This window comes from Pelophylax lessonae, assembly GCF_965119305.1.
Source record: "Pelophylax lessonae genome assembly, chromosome: 1".
Classification (NCBI taxonomy): Eukaryota; Metazoa; Chordata; class Amphibia; order Anura; family Ranidae; genus Pelophylax; species Pelophylax lessonae.
In genome coordinates, this window is record NC_138768.1 from 233,733,533 (window position 1) to 233,760,301 (window position 26,769).

General features: G+C 42.2%; 1 protein-coding gene across 1 annotated transcript; it reads right to left on the reverse strand.

Moving 5' to 3' along the window:
• ARL6IP4 (ARF like GTPase 6 interacting protein 4) lies at positions 1–26,640 on the reverse strand. Its single transcript, XM_082262155.1, has 6 exons — positions 26,595–26,640; positions 22,478–22,666; positions 21,957–22,346; positions 15,352–15,469; positions 1,192–1,261; positions 1–238 (listed from the first exon to the last, which is right to left on the reverse strand). Exons 2-6 carry the CDS (start codon positions 22,647–22,649, stop codon positions 185–187), a joined length of 804 nt encoding a protein of 267 aa, XP_082118281.1. The 5' UTR covers positions 22,650–22,666; positions 26,595–26,640; the 3' UTR covers positions 1–184.
• Positions 26,641–26,769: the final 129 nt, after the last annotated feature.

Here is a 26,769-nt window from a genome sequence, read left to right on the forward strand (position 1 = left end):
TTTTTATATACACAGTATAATATAACCCTGCCAATTAATTTCCATCAGAAAAATAAAAAAATTAAGTTACTTTTCCATGATAATACCATAGATTCATGACATCAAGCCCAGTAGTCCAGTAAGAAGAATTTGAACATCAGCCTGCCTTCACCACAAAGACTGAGGATGGAAATTCTTTAAGCCATTAGAGTATCCCAGACCTCATTTGGAAAGTCAGCCCATCGTTTGCTGTAGCTTGCTGTAGGAAAGGATACAATAAACGTATTCACAGGCAATGTTTAATCTATCACTGTATAAGAGGTAAAGTCAGATGTGTACTCTGACTACATTTGATTTTTGCATTTAGATTAAAAATTCCCTTTAAACTCAAAAATAGTAGTTCCCAAACCTGTCCTCAGATCCCCACAATAATACATGCCATACCTGCAACCTCACACTTGTCCTACTCGGTTTGCATAATGTAATATAAGTGGAGCCTGAGGACAAGTTTGGAAAAGCAATCCTCAAAAGCTCAAAGTTTAAAAAAACACCCTTAAAAAATAAACATGACAATCTGGTACCACAGGTTCAGAGACAATTAGACCCAGTTGATAGTTTACTTTTTATGCTAAACATCCAGGCATTTGACATGCCTCATTTTTAGGGGATACTGGGGTGCCTCCTGCAGTATTTTATGGCAGTCGGCCTGTACATCACTGTTTGTGCTCACTCCAGCTTTCCCCAATTTAATTAATTAGGGCACTTATAAAGCAATTGGTTCCCTACTATTTCTTGAGTTCTTTTCCAACATTAGGAATGGCTATCAGACATATCCTGATGCTTAACAAATGCAAACAAAGTGATTTTAGCATTTGTTAAGCAGTTGATCTGACAGTAAGTTCCAAGAAACATAGTGGTCCCATGCATTTTACTTCCACCCACACGTATAAGGATTTCAATCTTTAATCTTGGATGTGGCCACATCTATTTCACATGATATACCATTGCCATTCCGAATGGAAGCAAGCCAATCTGCTTTTTTTTAAACTGTACTGTCAAGTGCAGTATAAAGTAGGAAAATGTGTCTCTATATGAGATATTCTATGAATCATCAGGTGAAGAGACATCTGCCATATGCTGTCCAAGTCTCTATTAGACACTAAACTTAAGCAGATCTAGTGCAATTTTTCAAAGGAATTCCAATATACATACCTTATTGATCTCTCTGTGCCTGTCCCTGCTCACAATTTCTTCCAGTACTTCACCATCTCCTTTAATAAGCCTGGATTAGACACAAATAACATACTGAACATTAATTTTACCTGCTATGCATGAAAGATCTTTATTCTTGATATAGGCTCCAATGAAGTACATACGTTCACTTTAATACAGCTGCCTCTTATATTTGGGGTACAAGCCCTTACACCGCAGCGTGTGACAGATGTTTAGCGTACATGTGTACATGATGTGTTCATCTGGAAAGAAGGCGGTTTTTAATGAGCATACAGAAACCTTGGGATGAAGAGAGAGAGGGGAGTAGAGGACACATTTAATGAATGAGAATGGTTGATTGGTCTTTGCCCTTTAGATCAGAATGTGCCACAATCCTGCCAAGTTCTGCTCTATTTTAGGATCCTGCTTGTGCTATCTAATTTTCATTAGTCTGATATTTCCTGCTGAAAGTGGGTCATTTCTTCTGAGTAGAATCTACACCTATCACACACACACACATTCATCAAGTGTAGTCTTCACATTACTCAGTGACACCATTCCTTACACATCTATCTATCTGTCAGTCAGCTCTGTGTGACTAACTGCAGCTTCTCCCAATTAATATGAGTAAACGCGGGAGAGGATGCGTTATGTTAGATTTGCTTTCTTTTGCTGCTTGATATATAATGTCCTGGAAGTCCACAAGACCCCAATCCAGGTTAGTGCAGTGTAAAGTAATGAGCACAGTGTAATCATAGTAACTCCAAACAACCAATCAGAATTCGGCAATCTGACTTCAGTAAACTGAACACAGGCAGCATAAAACATGAAAAGGAATTTACCAAGACTTACAATAATATATTAGCAAGATCATCAGCATCCTTACAAAGCATCAAAACCAAAACCAAACATGTCTGCATTGACAACATCAGCACTGTGCCACTACACAATCTGTACTGTACTGACACAACCAGAAACCTCAGTACTGTGCCACTACACAATCCGTACTGTACCGACACAACCAGAAACATCAGTACTGTGCCACTACACAATCCGTACTGTACCGACACAACCAGAAACATCAGTACTGTGCTACTACACAATCCGTACTGTACCGACACAACCAGAAACATCAGTAATGTGCCACTACACAATCCGTACTGTACCGACACAACCAGAAACATCAGTACTGTGCCACTACACAATCCGTACTGTACCGACACAACCAGAAACATCAGTAATGTGCCACTACACAATCCGTACTGTACCGACCAACCAGAAACATCAGTACTGTGCCACTACACAATCCGTACTGTACCGACACAACCAGAAACATCAGTAATGTGCCACTACACAATCCGTACTGTACCGACACAACCAGAAACATCACTACTGTGCCACTACACAATCCGTACTGTACCGACACAACCAGAAACATCAGTAATGTGCCACTACACAATCCGTACTGTACCGACACAACCAGAAACATCAGTACTGTGCCACTACACAATCCGTACTGTACCGACACAACCAGAAACATCAGTACTGTGCCACTACACAATCCGTACTGTATCGACACAACCAGAAACATCATTACTGTGCCACTACACAATCCGTACTGTACTGACACAACTATAAACATCAGTACTGTGCCACTACACAATCTGTACTGTACCAACACAACCAGAAACATCAGTACTGTGCCACTACACAATCCGTACTGTACGACACAACCAGAAACATCAGCACTGTGCCACTACACAATCTGTACTAGGGATCGACCGATATCGTTTTCTCATTGCCGATACTGATATTTTGGTCATCGCGTATCTGTATCGGCCAATATAAATTAGTTTTTTTTTTTTTTTTACTTGCACTTAAAGCATTCAAAGCGCCAAGTTTGGCTGATTTGAATGCTGTCATTTTTTAAAATCTGGCGCCGAGTACCCAGAAGGGATGTCATGACATCCCTTCCGGCTTTTTGCATGGAGACCCGATCAGAGCCAAATCCGGCTTTGATCGGGTCTTTTCAGTCGGCCGTGCAGGCTGGTTGCCCGGGTTTCCCAGTGGGACTGGAGACCCGGCGAGCGGCGGGAGCAGCCGCATCGGTTGTCATTACAAGACAGCCGACCGTGGGCTTTGGAGGCCGGTACCGGGTTGATGCCTCTGGCTGCAGGCATCACTCCGGTATAAGCACCTTCCGAAATATCGGGGAATATCGGGGGAAACTGTGTACTGTACACAATCTGTAGTGTACCAGCACAACTATAAACATCAGTACTCTGCCACTACACAATCTGTACTGTACCGACACAGCCAAAAACATCAGTATGGTGCCACTTCACAACACTTAGTGTACGGACAGCCAGATATATTAGTACTGTGCCACTACACAATCTGTACTGTACCGACACAGCCAAAAACATCAGTACTCTGCTACTACACAATTTGTGCTGTACCAACACAACCAGAAACATCAGTACTCTGCAAGTACACAATCTGTACTGTACCAATAAAACCAGAAACATCAGTACTGAACTCAGGGCTCAAAATTTGAAGTCCTGGCCTTAAAAAGAGTTACTCGCCACCAGTTGCATCACCCAACCGCTACCCTGCCTGCCCCTAATTCCGCCTCTAAACATGCCCTCGTAAATTATCTCACTAAATGATACAGTACAGAGGGTTTACAGGACAAAGTACAAGATGGGCAGGAGGGCCAAGTACAGAGTGGTTAAAGAACAAAGTACAGGGCAGGCAGGAGGGCACAGTATAGGGTGGGAAGGAGGGCACAGTCCAGGGAGGGCAGGAGGGCACAGCACAGGACGGGTAGGATGGTAGAGTACAGTACAGGAATCATTGTGAATGATCGCCCAATTTTCCTCATTTCACAGCAAATTGGAACCAATGAAAAAAAAATTCTCATACGTCAAAAGCTTTTTTTTTATTGTTTCTGATCACGCACAGTCTTTCGTTTGATTTTTCTCACAGAAAATTGGTACACATTAACCTTCCTAGCGGTATTCCTGAGCTTGGCTCGGGGTTAAATTTCAGTGCCAAAAGCGGTAACCCTGAGCCACACTCGGGGTACCGCTAGGAAGATTGCTAGATCCTGGTAGAGGGGTTACTTACCTTGTCACCGGGATCCAGCGATGTATCCCGGCGATGTGCGATATGTATATATGTATACATACATACATACATACTTTAACTTATTTATAGTTTTTTATTATATTATAATTTATGATTTTTTGTTTCAAACTTTATCATACCCGAGATGTTATAAAGAAGAACGCACAGTAAAAAAATCATATGTAAATAGTTGGTTTGGGCTGCTCATTCTTAAGAATTACATGCAAAATAATGGTACCGCTTTCAGCACCTAAAATCCGAAAGAATCATACCTCCAGGGAGGAAAATCGTTCATTCTGTTCCCGTGTGAGAAAAATTTTGGAGCTGGCCTCTTCAGAAATTTGCGCTTAGAAGGTCGGAATTGGCTGTAGAAAGTTGTGTACACACTATACGAAAATCTTACAAAAGTTCTTTGGATGAAAATTCTCTCCCAATTTTCTTATAGTGTACAAGCCTTAAGATCTCCTGCTCCCCACACAGCACACCCTGGAGCCTAAATCCGATTCCCTTACACAGACAAGATGTGCACAGTGTAGCAATAGCTAGCTGGCCTCTGTGTTACAATTCTGACCTGTGAAATTCCCTAGTCAGACTTGAAACGGTAGCTCAATTTGCAGTAGCCTGCTATACACTGTGAATATCGTAGCTGATGGGGAGGAGAAGCTCTCACTGCCTGTGCTCAAGCAAGTACCATGCAGGGATGGGAGACTGCCAGCGCAGTGTCAGCGGTGGTGGAGGGCTTTCGGAAGTGCAACTGACATCTGGGGGGGTCAAGCCCACCCCAGCAACCCCCTAGATCCAGCCACGATCTTACCACTGCTACTTGTGTAGGCGGATACGTGTTTTGCTCCGATCCCCATTGGCCCCATTCTCCTATTCATCCCATAAATCGAAGCAGTACACCGATCCTGCCCACACAAGCAGCAGTACTGAGATGCTCTGCCTTGGGGGGGTTCCCATACTCGCCCTCACCTTGTTTCCACTTGCCTAATGCGAGCAGGCGAGTGGAAATTTCGAGGACTGCTGTACTGACATAACCAGAAACATCAGTACCATGTCATTACACAATACGTACTGTACTGACACAACCAAAAAACATCAGTACTGTGCCACTACACAACACTACACAATCTGTACTGTACTGACACAACCAGAAATATCAGTACTGTGCCACTACACAACACTACACAATCTGTACTGTACTGACACAACCAGAAACATCAGTACTGTGCCACTACACAACACTACACAATCTGTACTGTACTGACACAACCAGAAATATCTGTACTGTACTTACACAGATATGTTCAGAAAGACACAATTGGTACTGTACTGGCACAAGAAGAAACAAGTCTGCAAAGATTAGAATTAATACAGAAACAATTTAAAACTGAACATTATTTTTTTTTTACTAACATCCAAATTTTTATCACAAGCTTTTGGGATGTACCCCCTTCTTCAAGGTCCAAACAGTACTAAATAAATAAAAAAAGGTATCACGGACAGTCCTCAGTTTTTGTTAAAAGTGCACTAATAGGGCTACAATCATCTCAAGCAATCAGTACTAAAGTGACACAAGCAATCAAAGCAACACCCGGCTGCTATGGTTGCACCTTACACAAAACAGTTGCTTGTGTTACTTGAATTAGAAAACTTTGCAGTGGCAAATGTACAGAAAGCACTGGTCAGCATACAGTGTTCAGCTGTTTACAGTATGTTTCAATTAAAGAAATGTTGCCCTGACATCATAAAACATAAACTTGAATCCACTACAAAAATGACAACTACCACAATGAAGTAAATTGTACTAAATATAAAATACATATACTAGGCGTGTCCAGAATAAAATGAGAATGAAGTTCCTATGTTTGAGAGGGGCTCTGTGAAGGAAGTAGCTGGCTAAGGTCACTTAAGGTGAGGTGCCAGGTATACATTACACAACACTGATCAGTTGCATTCCACTCCTGTCAGAATCAAGACATTCTTTTTTGTGACATCCTGTTCAAGTGCCTTGTATTAAGAAAAATGCGTGTTTGGAACAGCGGTACACAATAAAATGTTGTGTAAAATGAAGTAAAAGTGCATCATTTTGGAAATGGTGAGGAAAGCTTATGGAGAAGCTGCGTTATCATCTGCATAAGTATACTGATGGCACAAGGCTTTCAGGGAAGGACGAGAAGGTGCTAAAGACAAACAAAGATCAGGATGCCCGCTTAGTCAAAAACGGAACAGAATGTGAATTCAGTGAGGTCTGTTCTCAACCATGACAAATGCCTCACTATCAGAATGATTGCAGGGGAAACCGGAATAACTAAGTCAATTGTTCATGAAATCGTGACTCAGGATTTGAACGTGAGAAAAGTGTGTGCAAAACTTGTTCCAAAGAACTTGCCACCTGAACTTGCCACCTGATTAAAGGGAACACCGTAAACTTGCTTGCCAAGACCTGTTGGCCCGTTTGGAAAGAGAGCCTTATTTTTTTGTCTAGTGATCATAGGACATGAATCCTGGGTGTTTGAGTAGGATCCCGAAAAGAAGAAACAAAGTTCAGAATGGCATACACCCACGTTACCTCGCCCCAAGAAAGCTCAAACAGGCAAATCAAAAGTCAAACTATGCAGGCTCTGAATGCCATCCCACTTGAAGACTTCCAGGAATGCTATGAAGAATGGAAAAATCACTGGGAGCGTTGTGTACACTCACAAGGTGCATACTTTAAAGGAGACAATGTTCAATTGTAAAACTTTGTCAATAAAATAGGTTTTAGAATATCATTTTCATTACTTTCTGGACACACCTTGTAAAGCGTCCATATGAAAAAATTGCTTATTCAAACCACAGTGCTGTGTATCAAAATGTGATCACAAACCTCATATAAAAAAACTTTAATCAAGTGTCCATTATTCAGTGTTATCACCACATTAAAAATAAAGTGTCCAAAATTCTTTAAATATCCAATCTTTCGCCAGAGAAAAACTGCTATAAATTGTATCCCAGTGAGAACCTCTACCAACCCCTGTGGGCACTCTCTCACCTTCTTAGACCTTGTCAATATAAGGTCAATATAAGACCATGAGAGAGTGGTCATCAGTGTAGTGCTCCAGAATTTGTAATGCGCAGTATGATGTACAGAACCCAGCAGTCATAATTCACATATTCGTGACCCAAGAAATAAGGCAAAAAAGCAGCAGCCAGTAGGAGGAAAAAATGCTCCAAAGCCAGTGGTCATTGAGAGGTAAAAAATAATCTGGTCTCTGTGGTCAGTAAGAAGGAAAATCCAGATGGCGCCCCCATACTCAAATCCCCATAGCACTGTGAAGCCATCTTCCGGTCCCTCCAGCTTTTCCAATACCTTTGGGTTTTCTTCAAGCTCCCTTATCACCTTCCACCTTTTTGCTTTCACCCTGTACATTTCCTCCAACCCCAGCTCAACACCTCTTCCCGGTACACACATGTACCCTATACTTAGGGGTCACCTAGACCCCCAACACCACCTGTTTGGTGTACCTGAAAGGAAAATACCCAGGCATTGGTGATCAGTAAGAGGACAAAAAAAATGCCCTAGTATTTGTGGTCAGCAAGAGAAAAAATATCCTGGCATTAGTGGTAAGTGGTAGGAAGAATGTTCCAACATTTTTTGGAGGTAAAAAATAATGCCTAGACAACCAGGAATGTCACCGAACTTTGTCAATAACCAAAAGGTTCCAATCTCGACTCTGAGTCTATCAACATTTTGGATGGGAGACAGAATGGCAATGGGGTTAAAGTACACAAAAACTGAACCAATTTTAGGGGGTCATATCTGCAAATAAGACATTTTCTGACCAATCACACGCTGCCAATTCAAAATGCATGACCCCAGAGTGGTTGTGAACCCATTTGACCCCCCACCCCCCAAAGATGTTTGATCTCATATTTTACACTATCATGTTCTCTACTTACGCCCACACATGTCAGATAAGTTCTCCAGAATTTCTCACCTTCTCCACTTGATAGATGTTGGAGTTGCAATAAAGGTGAAGGTATTTTACTTCATATAAGGTGGCGCCGCCCCTATCTTATAGCTTCTTAGACAACGGTACACCACACTGTACAACACTACACTGTACAACACCATAGTGTTGGGAACACGCCGGATTTTAAAACAGCTCAATATCTCCTTTGTAGCCAAAAAGCATTACAGAAAATTACTCTCTATGCACATGATCAATGCTGCCAGGTAATATATTCCCATCCACTGGTGGTAACTCCAATATTCAAGCCAGAAAGAATGGTACATCAGGTTGAACAAAATAGCCGACATGGAAGAGCTTTGTCATATTGCAAAAGAACAGTTAAAAAAAAAAAAATCAAAAGAGCTGGATGCACCCGAAGTCCACTGAACTATGAGTAGGGCCTTGATAGAGGCTGATACACGTTAGTGTTGGCTCTGTTTGGAACATGTGTACTCCTTGGACGAAATAAATAGAAATTTTAAAGTGGGAGTAAACGCCCATGTATGATGCCTTTTTTTGTTTTTATGCGGTTTAGTACCACTTTAATAATCCTCACCTCGACTTTATCTACATGGAAGAACACAAGTTCACTGATGCCCATAATTAGGTAATGTCATCTGATGCAAGCATGGCAGAACCTTGCCAGTTGGGGGCACTCATCTTTGACTGCAATAGCTTCTCCACTTTGTTTATAACACTGGAATTTCAGCCACCTCTAGATGGCACCCCCATTCTCTAATCCAGGGCTCAAAATTTAAAATCCTGAGCTACTAGCCAGGCCTTAAGGGTTACTCGCCATCAGCTGACCCACCCAACCCCTACCCTGCCCCTAACCCCCCCCCCCCTAAACGCCCTAATAAATTATCTAAAAAATTACAATGTTAAATGTTTTTGTATGAATGCAGAAGTTACAAAAATAAGTATTAATAATAACTTTATCAGTGCCCATCAGTGCAGCCTCATCAGTGCCTACCAATGCAGCCTATCAATGCCCATCAGTGCAACATTAACAGTAAAGCTTATCAGTGCCGCCTCATGAGTGCCCATCGGTGCAACCTCACCAGTGCCCATCAGTGAAGCCTCATCAGTGCAGCCTGATCAGTGCCCATCAATGCAGCCTCACCAGTGCCCATCAATGCAGTCTGATCAGTGCCCATCTATGCAGCCTCCCCTGTGCCCATCAATGCTGCCTCACCTGTGTCCATCAATGCAGCCTCACCTGCGTCCATCATTGCAGCCTCACCTGTGCCCATCAATGCAGCCTGATCAGTGCCCATCAATGCAGCCTCATTTGTGCCCATCAATGAAGCCTCACCTGTGTCCATCAATGCACCCTCTCCAGTGCCCATCAATGTAATCTCAACTGTGCCCATCAATGCAGCCTGATCAGTGCCCATCAATGCCACCTCTCCTGTGCCTATTAACCTTCCTAGCGGTATTCCCGAGTGTGACTCGGGGTAAGATTTTAGTGCCAAAAGCGGTAACCCCGAGTCACACTCGGGGTAGCGCTAAGAAGATCGCTGGATGCTGGAGGAGGTTTTACTTACCTTTTCTCCGGGATCCAGCGAAGACTGCGAGCGGTGTGCGGCGGCGGAGCTCTCTCCCGATCGTCTGCGAGCCCCGGCTTCCGTCTCCGGCGACGTGACGTCTGCCGGGGGGTGGAACCGGCGGCAAATTCGAATGTAAAATGCACCAAACACACTGATATCTTTCAAAATAAAATAAAATCACATTACATTACCCCCCAGTGCCCTTTCCTGCAGTTTTACTGTACTTTTTATGTAAATATATGTAGATATATATACATATATATATACAGTATATATATATATATATATGCGTATATATATACACATATACATATATATATATATATATATATACACACACATATTTTATATATATATATATATATATATATATATATATATATATATATATATATATACACACGTAATTCTTGTGAATGAGCAGCCCAAACCAACTGTATACATTATATATATATATATATATAATATATATATAATATATGTATACATACATATATATATATATATAATATGTATAATAAATGTATACAGTTGGTTTGGGCTGCTCATTCACAAGAATTACATGCTTTCAGCACCTAAAATAATGGTACCGCTTTCAGCACCTAAAATCCAAAAGAATCATACCGCCAGGGAGGTTAATGCAACCTAATGTGTGCTCCTCAATGCAACCTCACCTGTGCCCGTCAAGGCAGCCTCACCTTTGCCCGTCAATGCAGCCTCACCTGTGCAGGGGAGGCTCCGCTGTAACAGCTTTCATTTGAATTGCCGGGCCCTCGCTGTCACACACAGCACTGCCTCCTTTGATAGACAGAACACTGGTCCAATGCTGGGACGTGTGACGTCTATAATAGGAGCCGATCCAAGAGGCAGGACTGTGTGTGACGGCGAGCCCCAGCAATTAAAATGAAAGCTGTTACAGCGGGGCGATCCCCGCTCTGTGATGATCCGGCCGGCTTTCCTCTTCCTCTCCTCTGTCTTCCCCAGGGCGAACGCTGGGAAAATGGCTCCCGAGGCAGCCCCACACTTTGAGGGCTGTTCTAATCACTGTACCATTGTGGAGCTCTCTTTAAGTCCTTCTCCCCTCTTCTAATACCTTTGATTTTTCTTCAAATCCCCTTTCCACCTACATTCTTCACACATTCCCAAACTGGTTTGTTTCCTTACCCTGCACATTTCCACAAACCCCTTCAGCACCACCTTCCGGTTCACCATCTAGTAGCAACTGGAGCAAGACCTTATGGTTGTCAACTCGGCTTCCTCTGCCACACACCTCAACACCCTTGAGACACTCTGCAAGCTATTGGATGACCACTGATACCACTCCTTACACACACATTCATCCTTTCTTTCTGCACAGCCCAATGAAGAGCTCATGAAAACCCAACTCTGCAACAAGATTACTATATGTATACAAAAAGGGGGCATGGGGATAGCGGGGCTTTAAATGAGGTAGGTTGCTGTTACAAATCTCCAAATGGAAATAAAGTAGTTTCAATATATTCATTTATTTTTTGCTGCACGGTAAAAATAAATCCTGCAGCAATAGTCCGTAAATAAAATAAATAAAATCTACATATTCATAGTACAAATACAGACAATCCAGGTATGGACATATAAAAGATAAGGAATTGTTTTGCTAGGCATATAACCATAATAAATAGATATATAATAGCAGATAAAAATATCATACAACGGCTTATATATATATCATCAAATACATAGCAGGGATACATCCAGTGGCTCAAGGGCTCTTTCATAGGTTATACATAATCCATATCCTGATAAATCTTCAGGATAAGAAGCAACCGTGCTACAGGGATAGTCCTTTCCTGCTATGACTGCACTAGGACTATCCCTGTAGCACGGTTGCTTCTTGTTTCACATCTCTTTGTTATTGATTACTTGGTCACTGATGTGATGAAATCACTGGTTCCTCCATTTCCTTTGTGGGATTTTTGTCTTCCTCTTTCCCCCACCCCCACTTTTTTGGACCATCTGGCGTTTACCCACCTCAGCCCCGGATCAGGCGTATACCCACACAGTGCACCCAGCGACGGGAGATGATGCGATTTTTTTCTGCGACTTTTTGTGTTTTTAATATAAAATGTACACCAAGCTCCTGAAGAGTGGATGATAATCCCACGAAACGCGTAGAGCCATTAAATATGAAATATGAAGATTTATCAGGATATGGATTATGTATTACCTATGAAAGAGCCCTTGAGCCACTGGATGTATCCCTGCTATGTATTTGATGATATATATATATAAGCCGTTGTATGATATTTTTATCTGCTATTATATATCTATTTATTATGGTTATATGCCTAGCAAAACAATTCCTTATCTTTTATATGTCCATACCTGGATTGTCTGTATTTGTACTATGAATATGTAGATTTTATTTATTTTATTTACGGACTATTGCTGCAGGATTTATTTTTACCGTGCAGCAAAAAATAAATGAATATATTGAAACTACTTTATTTCCATTTGGAGATTTGTAACAGCAACCTACCTCATTTAAAGTCCCGCTATCCCCATGCCCCCTTTTTGTATACAATATTAGGGATGGAGATGGTTGCTGTGATGCTTCAGATCATTTCCTATTTATTCTTTACCAAGATTACTATATGTGTTTGTAGTACTAAAGGAATGTTATATGAATGCCAAATGTATGCCTATCAGGCTATACACTGCTGAAAAAGTCTAATAGCCACTCTCGTGTCATACTGGGAACAGTTCTCTATCTTCTTGGCTCATGTTTCAAAACAAGTTCTTCTGCATTCTCAAGTACTGGAATTTTTTTTTCTTGTTCTATTTTATTTATTTTTTGTCATTTGAAAACATCAATAAAAACTATTATGCAGAAAAACATTGGTGTCAGTGGGACAAAAAACATTGGGTTTACTAAGGTGTGCAAGAGGCTTTGCTGGAACCTAATGGGGTGATCTGGGAGTTATTAGAGAAGCAATGTGGTGAGTAAAGGCTTAGGAGAAGGCTGGGAGCTCTGAATCAAGCTTGGAGGCTCTGTAGAAGGCTGTCTGGAGGATTGTGGGAGATTGGGGGTGCTTTGCAGGAGGGCAGACGGGGAACTTGCATAGGGCTGTGTCTAGTAGAGATACCCCCCTTCCTTCTAAATACTTTTCAGACCTACCAGCACAGATGCCTACTGAAACCTGTTACTTCCCATTCTTCTTCTCTCTAGTGACAGGGAAAGAAGACAAGCTGAAATAACCAAATAAAGGTGCAGCGCTAAACCAAAAAAACTGAAAGTGCAAAAACCAAATTGTGCAACCTCTTTTGGATTTTGCACTTTATTATGGTTTATTGTTTTTAAGTGCTGCTCCTTTATTTGAATGTTTCAGGTCGCTATTATAACCCATATGGACTATAAATTAGGTGTTCCGCTGCTGAGGTATTTTATATAGTGATACATAAAGTGATACACCATAAGCGAAGAGTAGCTCCCATCCCATCAGGGGAAGAAGAACCAAAACTTTACTCCCCAGCAAGCGCCCTTTCTGGTTGATGTTCTGCTATGTGGCAGGGAAGGCACTAATATGCAATGCCTCCCCATGATGCCAGCTGGAACAGAGCTCATAGGACATCCACTGATGCTCTGCAAAATGATCCTGCAAAATGCTTGGAGTTTACCTCTATGCCACCCTCAGTAGTAATGGTGCCCTAGGCCAAGGGTCCATGGTCTGACCCCAATAGTAACGGCTTCCAAACAAAGGCTTTGTTAAAGTGGAACTTCATCCTAATGGGGAATATTCAATTCATTAGCTGAAAACCAACCTCTGTAAAACCATCCCAAGATAGATATGCGAGGGAAATTTTCATTGATGTGTCTGATTAGTACAGTTACATATCACTGCAACTTTCTTGACATGTCAGAGAAATGCTTAGCGTTTTTAGTAAGCACAAACACCCTGCTAAAACACTACGATTTTTGACGACAATCCACCGGCTAAATTGTAACAAACGTCTTACATTTTGGACTAAGGCTTAGAATTCCACTAATACAAATGTAGGCTTAGAATTCCACTAATACAAATGTAAAAAGTTAGGGAAGCACAGTATTATACTTGTTGGGAAATCTTACTGCAAGCAGGTCCCCATCCTTTGAGAGGAAAAAGCAGCTTTGCTGTTGGATGGGCACTGTGGCATGTTCCAGCACCCCTCCATGTAACAGCAGGATAAATAATCCCCTGTGTGCTCATCTATATCCAACCAAAAAATAAGAGCAGAGTGAATCATTTCAGCTTAATCCTTGATGTGCAATTTGCTCTTCTTTTTTAATAAGAATTTAAAAAAAAAGTCCTTTTTGCCTACTCACAACAGTGTGCCAGTATGAGGCCACCCTGCTACGTGAATACCACCCAGGTGCTACAAGAAGGAGGGAGGAAAATAAAAGAAAAAAAATAGCTTACTTGCTTCAAGAAAGGTGTCAGAAATCAAAGGAGGGGGTGTGCAAACACCAGTAGTGGTGCTAATCATGTGGAAGATCCAAATGACCATAAGCCCCAGGCTAAACGGTGAATGATGATGAATCCTCACTGAAACTATCTGATCTAATATTAAAGTGGTAGTAAACCCTTACATACTGTATATCCAGTGAAGTGACTGGCCTCTGATGATACACAGAGATAAAAAAAAACCTCCAACATAAGTTGTACCATATTATCTGCAGCCCTCTTTTATCCTGAGCTGCTCAAAGTACAGAATTTATACAGCTTTTCTGAGCTTTCAGACAGGGGGCACAGAGCTGAAGTTACACTCTGCAAAGCTCAGTGAGTGCTGATTGGAGGGAAGTGACACACCCTCCTTCACACAGCACACATCAACAGAGTTGAGGCTATCAATCACAGGCTGTGTGCTGGAGCTTCCTTCCCTGTCACCTCTTGGTGTCAGGAAAACTTGTCAGAAGTGACTCACGCTGATAGCAGAGGAACAAGGCAGGAGACAGAAATCACACTCAGTGCTCTGGATTAAGACAAGTACACATAGAGGGATATGCTTTGTTCATATTTCATGTCTGACGTTTACAACCACTTTAACAGAGCACACTCATAACCATTCACTAAACCCAAGTTCAATTCTATGTGGGTTGTTCCGCTTGGGGGTCCGCACCTGTTCCCGCAGCGGCAACCGCTCACACAGAAAAATACCCTGGATGCGTGCGGGTGCCATTAATCCAAAAAGGAACGCAACACGGGTTGCGATTCCAGAAATGGTTCAGGGACCTTTTACCTGTGTTGATGCCCGTGCAAAACATGCATTAATGTGATCCTAGCCTTAGAGGGTATCAGCATATATGACTCGTGTACTAGATTAGTTTCAATGGTAAAGGAGAAGTCCCCCCATTTCACATTTTTTCCTGATTAAAACGTGGATCTGAACCCAGTTAAAACTGCTGCATTCATCTCTACTAGAATACAACTTACTACAGTACAAAGATGAAAATTACATAAGCCCCATACCTTGTTCTACCGGTTTCAGGATCCACGACTTTTCGGATAACACTCTGCCGTGCATCCCACTCCTCCTTCGTCATTGGCTTCATTGCTTGAATACGGCTCTTCTGCACATCGGTCAACGCTGTTAATTAAAGAGTTACAATTGTACAACCAATCATAAGGTATCAATTCAGGTAAACAATCTGACAGAAAGGCCGAGCACAAAACACTCTACATTCATTGCAGCTCTTAAGGCTGGCCATACACTATACAATTTTCTTATTCAATTTCCTTTAGATTTACCTTAAACTATGTAGTGCATGGGCCTGCCTGACTGCATACAAATTGAAAGTGTTTAGGTTTGACCCTATATTACATGGTTTTGGTAAATCTAAAGGAAAGTTGAACAAGAAAATTGTATAGTGTATGGCCAGCCTAAGAGCCATTGAACATACTAATAGCTAACAATACAGATAAGATTGCAGATGTGGAAAAAAAGGGGCAACTTAAGAAACAGCAACCAAAGGTCAATTAGTTTCAGTATAAATCACAGAAATAAGAAGCACAAGGTGAATACAAGGACACCTAATTTTAAAAAAGAGTCAACTTCCCTAAACTGTGCTCTTTGCTAGACAATATTAAATGGGATAAAAGCCTAGGAACAAAGAACACGGAGGAAAATGGGAGAGCTATAAGAGCATACTAAATAAAGGTATTGGCCGGTGCATTTCAAGTATAAAAGAGCTCAAATTAATCCAGGGTGGCCAAACTCTAATGTAAAAATGCATATGAAAGCAAAAGAAAAGGCCTCCAAAAAATACAAGGCTGAGGGGTCATTGTCAGCATTCAAACAATACAAAGAATACAAAAAGAAATGTAAGAGCGCAATCAGGGCAGCACAAAAGGCACATAGCAGAGGAGAGTAAAAAAAAAAAAAAAAAACAAACCCAAGAAATACTTCAAATATATACACAGTAAGAAAGTAGGGGAATAAAATGGTGGTCATTACAACTTTTTATGTCACACGGTATTTGCGCAGAAATATTTCAAATGCATTTTTTTGGGAAAAAAAAAATCATTTTTTTAAATTAAAAAAACCCAAAACACTAAAGTTAGCCCACATTTTTTTGTATAAATGTGAAATATGATGTTACGTCGAGTAAATAGATACCTAACAAGTCACGCTTTAAAATTGCGCACACTCGTGGAATGACACCAAACTTCGGTACCTAAAAATCTCCAAAGGCAATGCTTTAAAAGTTTTTACAGGTTATCTGTTTAGAGTTACAGTGGAGGTCTTGTGCTACAATTGTTGCTCTCGCTCTAACGTTCGGGGCGATACCTCACATGTATGGATTGAACACCATTTACATATGTGGCCATGACATAAGCATGCGTTCGCTTCTGCGTGTGAGCATGCGAGGACGGGGGCACGTTACATTTTTTTATTGTTTATTTAAATTTTTTTATTTTTACATTTTCCCTTTATTCTATTTTTTTTCAATCACTTTTATTCCTATTACAAGAAATGTAAACATCCCTTGTAATAGGAATATTGCTTGACAGGTCCTCTTTATGGAGAGATCTTGGGTCAATAAGACCTCAGATCTCTCCTACAGACTAGAAAACCTGAAATAAAAAAAATAAAAAACAAAAAAAAGATTTTGGCTATGCAGCCAAGATCACGGCAGTATTGACAACTGCCAGGCCGAATGTGATAACATAACGTCGTGCACGTGTCTCCGAGAGCCATAGATACTGCCAGGGACCATCTAGTCTCTATGACTCTCAGGGCAGTCTCTATAGTGTACTTCTGCCGCTGGCGGATTCCTTCTCCGGCTCACCAATCGCATGGGTGAGCTGGTAGAAGCACCAGAGGGCAGCGGGAAGGGTCCCCTGGGAGGGGTCCCCTCCCGCCCCCTGTTAGAATGATCAAGCGGCTGAACATCCCCACTTAAAGCCCTGGATGTCATAGGACGTCAAGCGGTAAGGAGGTGGTTAAGGACTCCTCTTGCACAACTGGCACTTTTGAGGAGTGGGCGGGACAGGCACTCCTCCCTCCCTCCCCCCTGCAGTCTTCTAGGACAGTGGTCCTCAACCCTGGTCCTCAGGGCCCACTAACAGGCCAGGTTTGCAAGATAACTGAAATACATCCCAGGTGATATAATTTGCTGCTCAGTGATTGCAGTATTCTAGTCTGCATCTCCCCAAGATAATACTTAAAATCTGGCCTGTTAGTGGGGAGGACCGGAGTGGAGGACCACTGTTCTAGGACATTGACAGGTCCCAGAGGACTGCATCCACCATTCAGGATGTGTAGCGTGACTCGCGCATGCGCAGTGGGCACCCGGCTGTGAAGACGCAAACTGTCACAGCCAGGTGCCCATAGTGAAGATGACGGCGCTGCTGAGGGGGGACAGGGCATAAAGACGGCTATGGTGAGCTCACCGCTGGACCATGGGACAGGTGAGTGGCTGTTTTTTAAAAGTCAGCAGGTACACTTTTTGTAGCTGCTGACTTTTATTTTTTTGATAGGTGCCTGGAGCTCCTCTTTAACAAGCACAACATACAGGGATATACAATGTACTATTGACATAAACACATACACACACACCATAGTTTAACTGGATTGACTGGTGTCTTTTTTTAACCTCACCAATTATTTACCATGTAAAGATTTAACCTTGATGCCGGTTGTAATATTTTTAAGTATGTTACTTTGCTGGCATTTACAGTGTGGTAGCCATAAAGAGTCAACTGTTGACTTATCATAATAAAGTGTATGTACATTTTTTTTTGTTTTGGATAGAGCAGGGTAAAGGTTAAAACACCCTGCCAGGTTATTTTTTGCTGTCTGTGTACCAGTGGGGAAATTACTTTTCACTTCCTTTAACAGAAAGTGACTTCTGCTGTGATTACTCACAGCAGAAGTCGATCTGTGGGTGTCAGGCACTGGATGTCCGCCACCATCCGCTAACCATCAGGGAGACACACAGAACGGAGATCTGCCTATGTAAACAAGGCCGATCTCCGTTCTGACAGGGGGGGGGGGGGGAGGGATGGATTTTGTGTCCCTAGAAAGCAGGCAATAAAATCCATCACTTCCCTGCGTAAAAGCAGCACACATATTACAGTAAAACACTGGCTAGGCACACAGTTAACCCTTTAATTGCCTAGATGTTTAACCCCTTTCCAGCCAGTGTCCTTAATACAGTGACAGTGCATATTTTTCGCACTAATCCCTGTATTAATGCACTGGTTCCCACGAAGTGTCAGTTAGTGTCCGACTGTCCGCCAAAATATTGCAGTCCCACTATAAGTCGCTGATCGCCGCCATTACTAGTATAAAAAAAAATTTAATTCCAACATATATATATATATATATATATATATATATATATATATATATATATATACACACACACACACACACACACACACACACACATATACCATACACACATATACATGCATACATACACACACACACACACCACAGTTTGTATACGCTATAACTTTTGCACAAACCAATTAATATACGCTTATTGGGATTTTTTTTTTTACCAAAAATATGTAGCAGAATAGATATTGGCCTAAATTTATGAAGAAATTTGATTTTTTTTTCAATTTTTTTTATTGTATTTTTTTTTTTTTTATTGGCTATGCTTTATAGCAGAAAGTAAATAATATATATATAATTTTTTCCTTTTTCAAAACTGTCGGTGTATTTTTGTTTATGTAGTGTAAAAAAATAAAAAAACGCAGTGGTGATCAAATACAACCAAAAAAGCTCTTTTTGTGGAAAACAAATTATATCATTTTTTTTTTGGGTACAACGTTGCATGACCGCACGATTGTCAGTTAAAATAATGCAGTTAAATCTTCCGGAGGTCAAATGGTTAATTTAATGGGCTTTCTCAGACATACACCATGCTGTCTAAAAATATTATGCCACCACAAGCTGATGAGGAACTGGTGACCATGTCACTACAGAATCTACTCAGATTCTCCTTAAGGCTCTATTCACACTTGTGTGTCTTGTCATGCGACTTTGGACATCACAGTTGCATGACAAGTCACAGACCATTCTTTTCAATGGCAACCGTTCAAATTAGTGCGCCCTTAAGCTGTAGCAACTTTAAAAAGGTGCCTGCACTGCTCTGATACAACTTTGATCCAGAGAGTGTAGAGTTGGATCAAAGTCACATTCAAAGTCGAAATCGTGGAAATCGTGCAACTTTGGAGGAGCGTTAGTGTTAATAGAGCCTAAAAATCATTAATAAACTGATTTATTTACACGCCCATTCTTACAAATCCCCACATTGCATTGCATTACTCTCAGCTGCAGGACAATTGAAAAAAAGAGGCTGAACTGAATTGTGTAGAGAAGCTCTGCAATTATTAGAGAAAAATTTAGGAGTGTTCCGCACAGATGGTTTATTGAGTGCTGTAGTAGGAGCTGCTGCCTCCACTAAGACAACTACCTAGGTAGAGTCTATATAAAAAAAGATTAAAGAGATAGTGGGTATGGCGTTGCTCTTTTCATGTGATGGGTGTGTGTTTCAATTAGTTGTTAAAAGTGCTTTGTGCTACTCCATAAACCAACATGTTAAAGCGGAATTCCGGGCACAAAAACATTTTTTCAATGAACATACCGTGACAGTGAGGGCTAGTACATTCCACAATGGCTAGCCTCTGATCTGTCCCAGTTCGCACTTACCTGCAAGAAGAAATACTCACTTATAAAATTTCTTCTCCAGCGTTGCCATCTCTGTTGTGGGCAGCTGAAGCCAGTGCGATCCTCTTCTACGTCCTCTTCCGTGTCGTCTTCTCCCAGATTGCGCCTGCACCCGCCCCTCTCGTCACTTCCGGTGCGGTGCCGCATTCCTACACAGCTTCTGGGCATGCCCAGAAGCTGTTTAGTAGGGAATGCGGCGTCGCACCGGAAGTGACGAGCGGGGCCGGTGCCGTCTCATTGATTCATGGGAGCGATGACGTCCATTTTAAGAAAAAAAAAATGAAAATTAGTAATAAGTTGATGTGGTGACTGGTGTTCGGTTAAACCAAAAAGTGAGCAAACATTAATTTCATAATATGTGCAAAAAATCAACAATTGAATACATTGACAGTTAATAAAGTGACAGGTGCTTTTGTGGACCAAATATAGTAAGCCTTGAACTCTGTAGTGGCAAATGAGACCAATTAATGAACAGCAAATATAATAACCACTAAACTCTATAGTGGTAAAAGTGACCAATCTATAAGCAATCAAGTCCTGGTATCGTTAATCAGTCCATATATATTAAAAGACAAGGATTCAAGAATGAAGGCGACAGTTGCTCTTTATTTGTGCTTTTAACAAATATATATTAGTGCAGGTGTTCCACTCTGTGCTCCCCTTATGCCACTGCACTCACCAGAGAGCTCTCCCCTCAAGGGGTATCTTGCATTCACAGCTATGCTGCTGTATGACAGGACACAGATCCACGTTGGTATATATCCTTTCTCCTTCCCACAGTTAGCCCATTAAGCTGTAATTCAGTGAGCTTTGAAAAGCAGGAAGTCCAGGATGCTCATTTGCTCCATGGACCAAACAGGAAGTGACACAATGACGCTGGAAGCTCCGTCCTAGGCGTTTCATCAGTACGACGTAAATCAGGAGCGGCTCGTACATCTTGCTTTCAAAGCTCACTGAATTCCAACTAAATGGGCTAACTGTGAAGGAGAAAGGATATATACCAATGTGGATCTGTGTAATGTCATACAGGACTTAATTGCTTATAGATTGGTCACTTTTACCACAATAGAGTTTAGTGGTTATTATATTTGCTGTTCATAAATTGGTAATATTTACCACTATACAGAGTTTAATGCTTACTATATTTGGTTTACAAAAGCACACCTGTCACTTTATTAATTTGAATAACTGTATACGTATTCAGCTGTTGATTTTTTCACATGTTATGAAATTATTTGCTCACTTTTTGGTTTAGGCTCCGTTCACATGTAGGCGTTTTGGGGCGTTTTTGGGGAGTTTTTCTGCTCTAGGATCAGCTCTCAAATCGCCCAACAAGACAAATCCTATTCATTTCAATGGCCCCTGTTCACATCTGAGCGTTTTGACGCTGTGGGCAAAACGCCCAACGCTCAAAAAAGTACATGAGCTTCTTTTTGGGCAGATTACAGGCGTTTTCCATTGGTCTCTATTCAATCTAAAAACGCCTGCACAAAAAACGCCTGTAAATCCCGGTAAAAATCGCAGTAAAAAGCACGCGAAAACGCTACGCTCAGGTGTGAATGTAGCCTTAACAGAACACCAGCCAACACATCAACTTATTATTAAGTGTATTTTTTAATTTACTTAACATGTTGTTTTATGGAGTAGCACAAAGCACTAAGCACTTTTTAACAACTAATTGAAACACACACCCATCACATGAAAAGAGCAACGCCATACCCACTATCTCTAATCTCTGCAATCATGTTGGAGCCCTTTAGAGAGGTTACTGTATTATGTTCTTCAAACAACATCCTTTGATCCTCACTCCTACAAAGCATTTTCTGAGCACAGGTGACTACAGCTCAACAGAAATGTATAAACTATGCCTGTGTGCACATAATCATTTCACCTGGACCAATTTCTTCCAAAGACTCCTGATGCAACTCTAACATTGGTCCCTGATGGGGTTCTTCTGTTCGGCTCTTGGACTCCTGAGCTTTCACTTTAGACAAGCTCTTCTTTATGGCTTTTTTGCTTTTCTTTTTCAACTTCTTTTTCTTTTTACCCTTCCTGTGCTTTTTCTTTTTGTGATGTCTCTTGTGTTTAGAACTGTCACTAGATTCATCTGAAGAGGAAGATGATGAGCTGGAGCTATCTGAAGAAGTAGATGATGATGAAGATGACGATGACGATGATGACAATGATTTTGCATCCTTCTTTTTCTTCTTCTTTCTTTTTGGTGAGGAGGAGGAGGATGAAGAAGATGATATACTCAACTTCCTCTTTCCACGCTTCCTTTCTACCAAAATAAAGAGGAAAGAGCAGATTAAAGGTCAACGAAACTATAAAACAATTTTTACACATCAGATTTTGTACTTTATCCCTAGTACAGGTTAAGGTCACCCTGCTCAGGGTAGTTGTGTGACAAACCTTTCCTCAAAACCTCGGGATTGTATTTGGAGAGGGTTGACCGCCTTCTTGTAGGTGAAGGACTGCTGCTATCACCCCTGTGCCTTGATGCAGATTTCTTTTTCACTGACTTGTGGTGAGATAGATGAGGATTCCTACTACGATATTTCTTCTTTGTCCCAGTGTCATCCATGATCGATGCAAACAAATCTGCATTCAAATATATTTATTTATGAATTACAATAGAATCTGTCACTATGGCTTAGAGATTCCAGAATTAATGCCAGTTCACAAATAAACAAACTGGCGGATATTTATTATTTATTTATTACAGATACTTATATAGGGATGTCAATTTAGGCAGCACTTTACACATATATATTGTACATTCATATCAGTCCCTTACCCTACTAGGGCTAATTTAGACAGTAGCCAATTAACCTATGCAAAAAAAGACCAGAGAAATTCCCAGCCCAACTTACTGACCAGCCTGCAACCAACTGAATTGACCTGTCTAAGGGCTCTTTCAGACGGCCGCTCCGCTGCTTTTCTCCGCTGCGGGACCTTTTTTTTTCAGGGAGCGGATGACATTTGTGTCATCCGCTCCGTGTGCCCGCATATCATCCCATCCGTTTGCGGATGATATGCGGACATAATGTAAGTCTATGGGCATTGCGGATGTCAGCGGATGACACCGCTGACATCCGATTTTCCTTCCTTTCCGTTTTTTACACGGATGAAAAAATAGGGTTCTGTTCCATTCCAAAAAACGGAACAGAACTGAAAGGAGGAAAATCGGGTGTCAGCGGATGGTATTCCGCTGACATCTTCAATGCCATAGACTTGCATTATGTCCGCAAATCATCCGCAAAAAAATAGGATGATTTGCGGACAAGCGAAACGGCCATGTGAAAGAGCCCTAACAGTATGCGTTAAAAACAGGGGTTTAATCTGCACACATCTGCAAATACATGCGTAAGCTACAGAACCCTGTCAAGCCACCCCGGTATCTGTAGTCCTAACTCTAGATTTCAAGAGCAAGCACAAGCATTATAATGGATAGGTAGAGGGCAGGTGAGCCTACCCCTCCTTAACCACTTGCCGACCGCCGCACGACTATCTACGTCGGCGGTCAGCCCCTCACAGGCAAAGTGACGTAGGGCTACGTCACTAGCTTGTGAGGGTCTAGGGAGCGAGCGCGCGCCCCCGGAGGCGCGCTCCCGCTCCCGAGTGGTCACGGACCCCCCCCGCGCGTGTGACCGGCGGACCCGATGTCCGCCGGCCACTCGGCGATCGGCGGGGGAGAGGGAGAAAGTCAGGCAGCTTGTGTAAACAAGCTGCCTGTCATTCTCCTCGCTGTATGAGAGCTGATCATCTGGATCTACTATGTAGATCCGTTGATCACTCTGCATACAGCTGAAGCCCCAGCCAATCACAGTTAGAATCACGCCCCTAGGGACACACACAGCCCCTCCCTCTCAAATAAAGTTAACCCCTTCACTACCAGTGTATTTTTACAGTAACAGTGCATATGTATAGCACTGATTACTGTAGAAATGTCACTGGTAACCCCAAAATTGTCAAAAATGTCAGTCAAGGGTCCGATCTGTCCGCCGCAATGTCGCAGTACCGCAAAAAAAATCGCAGATCGCCGCCATTACGCGTTAAAAAAAAAAACAACAAAAATGACAAAAATCTTTCCCTTAGTTAGTAAACGCAATAACTTTTGCGCAAACCAATCAAAATACGCTTTTTCCGATTTTTTTTACCAAACATAGGTAGCATAAAACAAATTGGCCGAAAATTTTAAAAAATTTTGATTTTTACATTTTTTTTTGGGGGAATTTCATATAAAAAAAAGGGAAAAATATTGCTATTTTTGCAAAATGAACGCTCTTTTTTTGTTTATAGCGCGTGATCAAAAAATCGCACAGGTGATCAAATACCGCCAAAAGAAAGCTCTGTTTGTGGGAAAAAAAGGACGCCAAATTCGTTTAGGTACAGCGTCGCACGACCGCGCAATTCTCCGTTAAAGTCACGCAGTGCCGAATCGCAAAATACCCCCTGGTCGGAATGGGGGTAAAATCTTCCGGGGCTTAAGTGGTTAAAGGCACAGGGGCGCACTGGACACCCAGCACATAGCACTCACTCACATTTCAACAGAAATGTCTCTGGTTTTGTTTTGCATGCGTTGCCCTTTCATGTGCTCCTTGCTGAAAAGGCCAGTTATAGATAGGGGCAGTGGACATTTGTTTGTAATGTTAAAATATTGGTGGGGGGATGCATTGAACACCTTTGCTGCCATTGTGCTATGTGCTGGGGGGGGTCCAGTGTGGCCCTGTGCCTTTAAGGAGGGGTGGGTTCCCTCCAGGCTCACCTGCTCTCTGCCTATCGATTATAATACATGTTCTACCACTGTGCAGGCTCTCACAATTTAGAGTTAGGACTGCAGATAATACCGGGGTGCCTTGATGGGGCATTGTAGCTTATGCGTGTATTTGCAAATGTGTGCAAACTAAACCTGTTAGGATAATTCGGTTGATTGAAAGCTGGTCGGTAAGTTGAGCAGGGACTTTGTCTGGTTTTGTTTTGCATGCGTTGCCCTTCTATGTGCTCCTTGCTGCAAATGCCGGTTATAGGTGGGGGCAGTGGCCATTTGTTTGTATAGCCAATGAAACCTACCAGCATGTCTTTGGAGTGTGGGAAGAAACAGGAGTACCCAGGGGTAACCCACACAAGCACAGGAAGAACATGCAAACTCCAGACAGGTAGTGCCCTGGTTGTGATTTGAACCAATGACCCTAGTGCTTTCAGGTGGAAGTACTAACCACTTGTGCTGTGTAATTAAGACCAACTCAAAGTCAGTGAACACAGGGAGGGGGTGTCATGTGTTCTTCACTTTATTATTATGTTTCAATGTGTTTTAGATTTACTTCATTGGTTGCTAAGATGAAGACCGCTCATGGTCTAGCAACTATTGAGGAAAGTCACACTAAATTGACAGCTTGTGGAACCTGCTGGGGCACTCTGAGAGACGTGTTCCCCATCAGGTCCTCCTTGCCTGTGATTGACAGTGGGCGAATCAATAGCAGCTGTTCAATCCAATAGTGGCTTTGGAATGTGCCCACTAAGATCAGCTGTCAATCACACACAAGGCAGACCTGACACTGAACTACTCTCAGTCCGCCCACCCGACAACTCGAATTCAGGTCCACTGCGCCTGTTGGGAGAATGGAGCCTGATGTGGAACACTTAGATTTGCCTTGCCTGTGATTGAAGGTGCACAACAGTGGGCGGATTCCGAAGCAGTTATTGGACTAAATAGCGGCCATGGATCTGTCCACTGCAGTGTGCTGTCAATTAAAGGTAAAGTGTACCTGATGTGGAACTCGAAACGCAACGTTCCCCACACACATTCAAGATAACCGTCAGTTCAGTGATGCTGTAATGACTATAGGTTGGAAACCATGAATAATCAAAGTGAAGAAATGTCACCAGCACACCAAGGATTCCTCGAAGAGGTCCAAAGCTTTATTCCGTGGTCACACATCATATATGTAGCGATGTTTCAGGGGCGACGCAGGACCCCTTCATCAGGCAAGTGACCACCCCAATACAAAACTCCTGGGCCATGCCCCTGTCAGTGTGAGGGCACCCCGAGGAGGAAGGTTTAGTGTGGACACTTTCATGTACCAGCCTGTGCCAGTGTCAGGAATTGGACACAGCCAACGACACGTTCAGTGCCGCTCCCTGACAGAATTCAAAATGGTGTCTGTGAGCCCCTGTGTGATTTCCTCAGATAATGTACCAATACTGTGTGTGAGGACCAGACACTGCTTTATCCCACTTGTTGCACATGGAGGCTTGTGGCGTGCAGTGTGTGTCACTATATACATTATCACAGGCACTTCACTGGACCCCTTCTTCCCTTTCTGCTCTGGTAAGCAGCACCGCGCATGCGTATCACTCTGCCAGCTCCGACCACGCAGCGCTCTAATCGGAGAGCTGCTCGGGAATTGCACTCATAATTCATTTCACTCTCCCTCTCCCCCTGCGAACACTGAGTCTGCGGTCAGCATGCGATGCGGCATGAGAACCCACAGACACTACGAGCTTTTTGTATGCTCACATTATTTACCTGTTCTATCCGCGGTGCAACTCTTATATGCGTCCGTCTGCAACAGTTCCTGTGTCTTTAGTTCCGGGTCTTTATTGGAGGGCCTTTGGACAAGTGTGTAGGCGGCTGTTCATACAACTAGCAATATAAAGTCAGCCCGCAGAGGGATTTATTTTATTGTTTTATCTGCATTAAC